Genomic DNA, 10,445 nt, shown 5'->3' on the forward strand with positions numbered 1-10,445 from the left:
CTAGTGTGGAGTTAGCGACACAAACCATTGTGTTCCAGTCTACCACCACACCGTAGAGGCCCCTTTATGCTCTAAACTACAGATAGATACGGAGACACCTGTCCGTATTCTGCAACTTCTGTGTGTATTTTTATCTGTTTCTAGAGAACTATCAGGTGACGCAGCAAACAGTAGAACCCCAGAGACCAGCAATACAGCTGACGTGCAGCTACAAAGAAGAAGATGTGATGCAACACTCAGGTCATCACTGTCCGCTTTGCTGCCTCGTTTTACGTCTTTATGAGAAGGAAATTCATCATAGACTCCATTATTATGAAGGTTATTTTCTGTTAAAGTCATTTACTTTCTCTGAACACATTTCAGGTGATTCTGCTGTTTATTGTTTGGATGTTTCTGGATCTTCTACAATGGTTCCCACGGTGAATGTTTACAAACAGCATCGTATTACGTTGAACAACAGAGACACATCTTGTTTCTACCAGCACCTTGTCGCGTCTTGTCTCAGAACTAGCTGGCACGAGCATGACGCTGATGATAACGCCTCACTTTCCTTCCTGTTAACCAGCGAAGTCAGGTCTAACCACAACGCCAGATAACTGTGTTACTTATGTAGAAAACAAGCAGTCCTATCCCGACTGCTGAGGTCCACACGACTGCTTTATTACACGCCGTTTCAGTAAAGCTAACGTCAGACTAAATAACCAGTCAGTGTGAGCGATGGCATGTGTGACGCTGCCAAGATGGCGATGGTAGAAACCGCCCACCGAGCTTCAGTTCAGCTCTTCAGAAACCTGAAGAGGCTCCGCCCATCTTTTATATACAGTCTTTGGTAAAACCTGAATGTCACCTTGTTGTTTTGTTACCTGGCAACTGATTAAAATTTTGGCAGGTAATTTATACATTCATTCCTTTTCCATACCGCCATGTCCATGTGCGGGGAAGGTGGAGGCCGTCCCAGGAATCACCAGGCCAGCGGCAGGGTACACCTGGATGGTCGCCAGTCCATCACAGGAGGTGAAGCTCGTAGTGACGTCCCAACATCTCACAAAATCCACTTGTTTTGGAAAACTGTTGGTCAGAATGGAGCCTGACGACCTCTGGAACGTCTTCCCACTTTGGTTCTGGTTAAACTGGTGTGGATGCAGGCCGGTTCACCAGGCAGCACTGAGATTCTGATGGCCGAACCAGGACCAGGTCTGTAAACAGAGCCATGCTCCATGTCTTCCCATCAGTTTTTGGAGTATTTCTGTGGCAGTGACACCTCCAGGCCTGGTTTGATACCAGTGTTTTCACTGGAATGTTGTGGATACACACATCTTTCTGAAAAAAACTTACTTATGTTTTTTTTGTTACATTATCTTCATAAAATCCTTGTTGGTATTCTTACACTTGTTGTTTTTCTGTTCTAATTGATTTCAGGTCTATTTTTATATTTATTTTCACATTTTAATCTTCCTCAACATCGAGGACTTTACTTGCCTGGTCTGCAGGACAGTTGCCAGGCGTGACTCATGGAGGCCCCCAAGTGGTGGCCAAACAAAAGCTGTCCACCCCTGCAAAATTGGTGCTTTTTCATTTATACCAACATTTATTTACATAGTGCTTTGTTTATATATATGAATGTTAAAATCTTTCAAAAGCCCATTAAAGTAAAATAAATGTAAATTTACAACTACTTTACATTTTGTTTTCTGTTAAACAGCAATGAAGCCTTACAGTCAGAATCAGCAAGAAACGATGTATTTTACACGGATGAATGAAAAATACTTTATTAATCTATTAATATTAATATGAATATATCAATATATTCATATTAATATATATCAATATATATTTATATATAATAATTAATTAATCTTATTAATCCCCAAAGGGAAACTCAACAATTATATTATATTATATTATATTATATTATATTATACCTCCCGGGGGCTCACCATCTGCGGGAGGAGCCGTAGGGGTCGGGTGCAATGTGAGCTGGGCGGCAGCAAGGGGCGGGGACCCTGGCGGTCCGATCCCCGGCTGCAGAAGCTGAAGGCTCTAGGGACGTGGAACGTCACCTCTCTGGTGGGGAAGGAGCCTGAGCTTGTGCGCGAGGTTGAGCGGTTCCGACTAGATATAGTTGGACTCACCTCGACGCATGGCTTGGGCTCTGGAACCAGTACCCTCGAGAGGGGCTGGACCTTCTTCCACTCTGGAGTTGCTCATGGTGAGAGGCGCCGAGCAGGTGTGGGCATTCTCATCAGCCCCCAGCTTGGTGCCTGCATGTTGGGGTTTACCCCGGTGGATGAAAGGGTAGTTTCCCTCCGCCTCCGGGTGGGGGGACGGGTCCTGACTGTTGTCTGTGCTTATGCACCGAACAGCAGTTCAGAGTACCCACCCTTTCTGGAGTCCTTGGAGGGAGTGTTGGAGGGTGCTCCTTCTGGGGACTCCATTGTTCTGCTGGGGGACTTCAATGCTCACGTGGGCAATGACAGTGAGACCTGGAGGGGAGTGATTGGGAGGCATGGTCCCCCCCCTCTGAACCCAAATGGTGTTTTGTTATTGGACTTCTGTGCTCGTCATGGATTGTCTATAACGAACACCATGTTCCAGCATAAGAGTGTCCATATGTACACCTGGCATCAGGATTCCCTGGGCCGCAGTTCAATGATCGACTTTGTAGTCGTATCGTCGGACCTGCGGCCACATGCCTTGGACACTCGGGTGAAGAGGGGGGCGGAGCTGTCAACTGATCACCACCTGGTGGTGAGTTGGCTCAGATGATGGGGGAGGAAGCCGGTCAGAGCTGGCAGGCCCAAACGTGTTGTGAGGGTCTGCTGGGAACGTCTGGCTGAGTCCCCTGTCAGAGCGAGCTTCAACTCCCACCTTCAGCAGAGCTTCGAACATGTCCCGAGTGAGGCGGGGGACATTGAGTCCGAATGGGCTGTGTTCCGTGCCTCTATTGCTGAGGCGGCCGGCCGGAGCTGTGGCTGTAAGGTAGTTGGTGCTTGTCGTGGCGGTAATCCCAGGACTCGTTGGTGGACACCAACAGTGAGGGATGCCGTCAAGCTGAAGAAGGAGTCCTATCGGGCCTTCTTGGCCTGTGGGACTCTGGAGGCAGCTGATGGGTACCGGCGGGCTAAGCGGCATGCGGCTTCGGCTGTCGCCGAGGCAAAAACTCGGGCATGGGAGGAGTTCGGCGAGGCCATGGAGAAAGACTTCCGGACGGCTTCGAGGAGATTCTGGTCCACCATCTGGCGGCTCAGGAGGGGGAAGCAGTGCTCCATCAACACTGTGTACAGTGGAGGTGGGGAGCTGCTGACCTCAACTCGGGACGTTGTGGGTCGGTGGAAGGAATACTTCGAAGACCTCCTCAATCCTACCAACACGTCTTCCCATGAGGGAGCAGAGCTGGTGGACTCAGGGGTGGACTCTCCTATCTCTGGGGCTGAAGTCGCTGAGGTGGTCAAAAAGTTCCTTGGCGGCAAGGCCCCGGGGGTGGATGAGATCCGCCCGGAGTTCCTTAAGGCTCTGGATGCTGTGGGGCTGTCCTGGCTGACACGCCTCTGCAGCATCGCGTGGACATCGGGGGCAGTACCGCTGGATTGGCAGACTGGGGTGGTGGTCCCCCTTTTTAAGAAGGGGGACCGGAGGGTGTGTTCCAATTACAGGGGAATCACACTCCTCAGCCTCCCTGGTAAGGTCTATTCAGGGGTCCTGGAGAGGAGGGTCCGCCGGATAGTCGAATCCCGGATTGAGGAGGAGCAGTGTGGTTTTCGTCCTGGTCGCGGAACAGTGGACCAGCTCTATACCCTCTCTGGGGTCCTGGAGGGCGCATGGGAGTTTGCCCAACCAGTCTACATGTGCTTTGTGGACCTGGAGAAGGCATTCGACCGTGTCCCCCGGGGGCTCCTGTGGGGGGTACTCCGGGAGTATGGGGTACCGGACCCCCTTGTACGAGCTGTCCGGTTCCTGTACGACAGGTGTCAGAGCTTGGTCCGCATTGCCGGTAGTAAGTCGGATTCGTTTCCGGTGAGGGTTGGACTCCACCAAGGCTGCCCTTTATCACCGATTCTGTTCATGACTTATATGGACAGAATTTCTAGGCGCAGCCGAGGTGTTGAGGGGATCCGACTTGGTGGCCTCAGGATTGGGTCCCTGCTTTTTGCGGATGAGGTGGTCCTGTTGGCTTCATCTGGTCGTGATCTCCAGCTCTCGCTTGAGCGATTCGCGGCCGAGTGTGAAGCGGCTGGGATGAGAATCAGCACCTCAAAATCTGAGACCATGGTCCTCAGCCGGAATAGGGTGGATTGCCCTCTCCGGGTCGGGAGTGAGGTCCTGTCTCAAGTGGAGGAGTTTAAATATCTCAGGGTCTTGTTCACGAGTGAGGGAAGGATGGAGCACGAGATCGACAGACGGATCGGTGCGGCGTCTGCAGTAATGTGGACTCTGCGCCGGTCTGTCGTGGTGAAGAAGGAGCTGAGCCAGAAGGTGAAGCTCTCGATTTATCAGTCGATCTACGTTCCTATCCTCACCTATGGTCATGAGCTGTGGGTCGTGACCGAAAGAAGGAGATCTCGTATACAGGCGGCTGAAATGAGTTTCCTCCGCAGGGTGGCCGGGCTCTCCCTTAGAGATAGGGTGAGGAGCTCGGTCATCCGGGAGGGGCTCAGAGTAGAGCCGCTGCTCCTTCGCATCGAGAGGAACCAGTTGAGGTGGCTCGGGCATCTGGTCAGGATGCCTCCTGGACGCCTCCCTGGTGAGGTGTTCCAGGCACGTCCCTTGGGGAGGAGACCCCGGGGAAGACCCAGGACACGCTGGAGGGATTACATCTCTCGGCTGGCCTGGGAACGCCTCGGGATCCCCCCCGCAGAGTTGGCAGATGTGGCTGGGGAGAGGGAAGTCTGGGCTTCCCTGCTTAGGCTGCTGCCCCCGCGACCCGACCCCGGATAAGCGGCAGAAGATGGATGGATGGATATTATATTATATTATAATAATATTTTATATTATAATATAATTATTACATTATATTATATATTATAATATAATCATAACAATATAATTCAATAGATTTCTATGTGTTTAAGTCTCTTCGGGGAGTTTTCTTTTTGTTTTTACTTTCATTTGTTCCTATTGGCTGCTCTTGGTGTCAATCATTCCCTTCCGACTAAAACTGTTTATGGAGGGTTTGTCTACATAATCTTAATTTAACCCACATAGCCTATTTATTGTTTTCAGCACAGATCATTTAATTATGAATAAATACTAGTTTGGCTTTATAGTATATTTTAAATTTGAAGAAAGAATATTTACGAACCTGTTTGCAAACCTGAAAGATTGACCAGACTGCACCAACTTCATTGTGTTGTACGGAAACCCCCGAGGGACACGGGAGATTCTTCCTTCTGCGTTTCCTTGTTAGAAGTTCTGCTTTACAGAAAGGTTTAGTCTGACGGACACTGGTTAGAGCCACGCAGCCCGTTGAAGCTGTTTGCTCAGTTTCTTTACATGTTTAGACTCCCATGTTAAAAAGACCAACTTCATGGCAGAAATAAACATGTTTACAGCAGAAATAAACATGTTTACAGCCTGGTTCAAAAATCCATTTTAGGTTTAATAGGTCAGGTTTACCTTCATGACAACTGTGGGGGGAGTGATTTTTTTTCTAACTCGCCCGTTTTAAAGTAATTTAACCTCAAAATTTGGCATATTTAGGGGCGTGTCCTTTTGATTGACAGGTACTCTCGCTTCAAGTAAGAAGAACGTAGAACAACCCCGGTTTTTAGCCGGTTAACAACATGACTTAGCTTTAGCCCGCTTACCTCTGTTAGCTGGTTAGCTCCTGTCGGGGTTAGCTCGGTTAGCTCTTAGCTACAGAAAGCTAGGAGTTCGCTCGATGTCAATCATCCACCATGACGCCCATAGCCCCCCTCTCAGCTCCACCTCTTTGTCCATATTTATATTTTCCGGGAGAGACGACGCGCATGAGCCTGCCAAGATGGTGATGGTAGGAACCGCCCACCGAGCTTCAATTCAGCTCTTCAGAAACCTACGGGTGACGTCACGGAGGCTCCGCCCATCTTTTATATACAGTCTGTGGTGTCAACAGAGAAAGTGTTGTAGAGTTTTAACGCATTCATTCCGACTGCAGAGCAAGAAGTTTGCAGGAACATCAGGAAGCATGTTGCTGCTCTGTGTTTAGACTGTAAAGTTCAACTGATCAGATTTATTGATGATGTATGAAACATATTCCATTCTTCCTTCCCAGCAGGCTACTGGTGCATTTCCCTAAAACAATCCAGCAAACAGGGCAGCTTGTCTCCACACTTCTCTGTTAATGAAGCGTCGTCTCGTTACAAGCTGGTGTGTAAACCTGAGCTCCTCCTGCTGACAGTCTGCCTGGTCTCATCAGGAAAACACAGCTCCTCTTTAATACCAAGAACTAAGACATGAAAATGGGCCTGCACCAAAACATGCATTTTAGATTTCTGACTGTTTAGTCTGCGGTCTTCCTCATAAGCTCTTCATCAGCTGTTTCTCTGCCAGCCGATGCAAACCAGAGGAATGCTGAAGATATCAGGGAAGAGACAAACAGATTAACGATCATGGCAACAACTTTCTTCATTTTCTCCAGAATGTTCTGTAAAAACCTGCAGATGTTGTTGAAGGCAGCTGAAACTCAGCAGTGCTGCAGCTTCCAGGCCAACATGCTGAAAAGAAGCAACAGCAAGCTAGGAGTGTGTGACGGCGACGTTGGTGCATGTGTGGTCTACTAATGAAGACTGGAAGTTGATAAAAACATGAAAAACTACCAGTTATAGAACCTTCCTGTGTGTGTGTGTGTGTGTGTGTGTGTGTGTGTGTGTTTGATTCCCACCTCTATTCTAGATTTAAAGTGTTAGTGCTGCAGAGAAAAGCAGAAACAAATGTGAAATGTAGCGCTGTACAACGAGGAAGAGGAGCTGTTTCCTGGTTCCATCCAGCTGCAGAATGGAGGCAACATGTGTCCATCTGCTGGGTGAGTCCATCTGCTGGGTGAGTCCATCTGCTGGGTGAGTCCATCTGCTGGGTGAGTCCATCTGCTGGGTGTGTCCATCTGCTGGGTGTGTCCATCTGCTGGGTGAGTCCATCTGCTGGGTGTGTCCATCTGCTGGGTGTGTCCATCTGCTGGGTGAGTCCATCTGCTGGGTGTGTCCATCTGCTGGGTGTGTCCATCTGCTGGGTGAGTCCATCTGCTGGGTGTGTCCATCTGCTGGGTGAGTCCATCTGCTGGGTGTGTCCATCTGCTGGGTGAGTCCATCTGCTGGGTGTGTCCATCTGCTGGGTGAGTCCATCTGCTGGGTGTGTGTTGGTGTGGAAATGTTGACATGCAGAGCGTCATTAAAGCTCCGACTGAGCTGAGTGTCATTTCTCTGCAGCTCTGATCTCACTGCTGTGCTGCACAACAAACGGAGGTTAGTAAACGTCTTCTGTCCAACAGCAGAGACACTCTGCCTGTCTTTACTGGGTACAAACAGAGACTCTGGTTCAGGTGTGTCTCTGCTGTTCCAGGTCTCCTCTCTGAGACATACTGGACATTTCTTTAGAGCAGTCCTGATGTGGAGGAAATATGGAAAACATCTGAAGTTCAGCATCTTTTCCATCATCCAGCTTCATGTTTCCATAGAAACATGTCAGAAAGAGAACCTGCTCTGCTTGTAGCAGGAGAAGAAGAGAATGATCCTGCATCAGCGACACGTCTTTCACACCCTGCACTGACAGATAAAAGCTGCTGCTAGAAGAGGAAGGCGACCTCGCTCACCATGTTTCTTCCTGATGAACCCTGCAGATAAACGACTGGAAGCTTCTCTGCTGGTCAGAGAACATTTTGGTCTCCTGCTCAAAGTGTTTGTCTCTCCTTCTGTCCAGAAGTCTGAAACCTTTACCAGAGTCAACTTTCTCATCCACACTCAGTTTTTCACTTCATTAGTTCCTCCAAACTGTCTGAGATGATTTCATGTCACATTGATGGAAAAGATCATCGTTGTGTCATTTCATCCCTCTCAGCTCGTCTGACCATCAGTCCCAGCAGATCGCAGGTTTTTGAAGGAGTCTCTGTGTCTCTGATCTGTGAGGACGACGACGGCTCTGCTGGATGGACGGTGAGGAGAAACACAACCAGACCACAGTCTGAGTGTGGAGATAGATGGGGAGAAGCATCCGGTCCCTCCTGTAACATCCGCTACACCGTCCAGTCAGACACTGGAGTGTACTGGTGTGAGTCCAGAGAGGGAGCAACCAGTAACAGCATCAACCTGACTGTCACTGGTAAGATGAGACTGTGGAGTTAGTGGTGATGAAGCTGTGTGGAAATGGATGAAATGCTGGAGTTTGTCTCTGTGTTGAGGTGGATCAGTGATCCTGCAGAGTCCTGTCCTCCCTGTGATGGAGGGAGATGACCTCACTCTGAGCTGTCAATCAAAGCCTCCCTCCAACCTCCCAGCTGCTTTCTAGAAAGATGGCTCCCTCATCAGGACGGAGTCTACAGGTCACATGACCCTCCACCATGTTAGCAGGTCTGATGAAGGTCTCTACAGGTGTAGCATCAGCAGTCATGGAGAGTCTCCACCCAGCTGGATCTCTGTCACAGGTGAGGAGCTTCACTCTCATTTCAACACTTCTTTCATCCAACACTCACCTGACCAGGTGGGATTCTCTCTGCAGGTAAACCTACAACCACAGCCCCGCCCACTACTGCAGCTCCGCCCCCTGCCTCATCCTCCTGCTGTCTTGGCTTCATGGTTCTCCTCCACCTGCTGGTGTTCTGTCCGTACTTCATCTCCACTCTCCTCATGCTATCTTCATATCCACACAGAGACAAAGGTAACTCTGAAGCCTCATCACTGACCTGCCAGTCAATCAATCAATCAATCAATCATCATGGCGTTCTCTCTAACCTGCTCTGTCTGCAGGACGTGACCTGCCCATCACCATGGAGATGACTCCATCCTTCCAGGCTGAGCAGGGATTGGCTGATGACTATGATGATGTCACCACAGAGCATCATTTAAACTGAGCTGAACATCTCATCTCTCTCTTCTCCTGGTGGTCTAGTTCTGCTCTAGTTCACATGCTTTTAATTCTCCTTCTTTTTCTTTTGAGATAAAAATGAGATTATTTCCAATCTCATCACCGCTTTTCCTGCTTCCCAAAGAATACATGCTGATGTCCCTGGTGTGTCTTTATTTTCTATAAACAGACCTTTCCCTTTTGAGGTCACTGATGAAGTCAGGATCTTTACATGGTGATGTATTAAACCTCCAGTTTCTAGAAGGTGGTTTAGTTTTCTTTTCAGTTAAATGAAATGAAACCGCTGCAGGTCGCTGATAACGATGGGATGGATTGTAGTTTATGAAGGAAAGGACAAGGAAATAGTCTATTCTGGAGTATGAGTGGTGTACTGATGAGAAGTAGGTTTCCTTTCTAGCAGTGAGGTGCTGTGAGCACCAAACATCTCGAAGACCAAAATCCTCCATGTAGTGTTTAACAACTTGACTGTCAAAGCCGATGGTTTCCTGTTGTCCATCCCGTCCATTCCTGAGTTTAAGGCCATGTTGAGATCGCCTCCTATAATAAGTGTGTTATCTAAGTGATCATACTGTGAAGAGAAGGAGAAAAAGAGGCATCACTAACATTTGGACCATATATATTTGTGATGCATAACTTCATGTTTTGAATAGATAATGTAACTTTATTTTTATTTAAAACTCTTTTGTGTAAGCACTTCGCATGACTTGCTTTATTTAACTTTAGCAACAGTATGACCTTAGAAGGTTTGATGAAAAGGCTTGAATAACCAATGTGTGTGAAAAGGCCCAGCTTTGGGAAATAAAAAGGCCAAGCTCAGGAGAGCAAGTTACAGAGAGTTGCAGACTGGTCGGTTCTCTGAAACTGCTCTTCCCTTTGCAAAGCACAAAGAGTCCAACTGTGTCCCCCTCGCTTCTTTACATGTTTGGGGTTTGAACCAAACATGTTTCAGTTTCTTTAAAATTTGTTTCATTTTATATTTTTAACTGATAAAAGAAATCCCCACAGACGTTCTGTAATGATGCCAAGTGGCCCTGAGCACAACGCTGTCTTCTTCTTCACGGGGACACAAAGAAGACACTGGGACAGGGAAGGAAAACTGGGACAGGAAGGGGACACTGGGACAGGGAGTGACAGTGGGACAGGGAGTGACACTGGGACAGGGAGGGGACACTGGGACAGGGAGTGGATACTGGGACAGGGAGGGGACACTGGGACAGGGAGTGGATACTGGGACAGGGAGGGGACACTGGGACAGGGAGTGGATACTGGGACAGGGAGGGGACACTGGGACAGTGAGGGGACACTGGGACGGGATACTGGGACAGGGAGTGACAGTGGGACAGGGAGGGGACACTGGGACAGGGAGTGACACTGGGACAGGGAGTGACACTGGG

At 48.7% G+C, this 10,445-nt stretch overlaps 1 protein-coding gene across 1 annotated transcript; it reads left to right on the forward strand.

Moving 5' to 3' along the window:
* Nucleotides 1-923: 923 nt before the first annotated feature.
* On the forward strand, nucleotides 924-9,037 carry LOC306773910 (sialoadhesin-like; the record flags this gene model as incomplete). Its single annotated transcript, XM_079263854.1, is given in 6 exon segments — nucleotides 924-1,014; nucleotides 8,029-8,289; nucleotides 8,369-8,472; nucleotides 8,476-8,611; nucleotides 8,686-8,844; nucleotides 8,934-9,037. Coding segments are annotated over 6 exon segments (855 nt in total).
* Nucleotides 9,038-10,445: the final 1,408 nt, after the last annotated feature.

This window comes from Telmatherina bonti (assembly GCF_933228915.1).
Source record: "Telmatherina bonti genome assembly, chromosome: 24".
NCBI lineage: Eukaryota > Metazoa > Chordata > Actinopteri > Atheriniformes > Telmatherinidae > Telmatherina > Telmatherina bonti.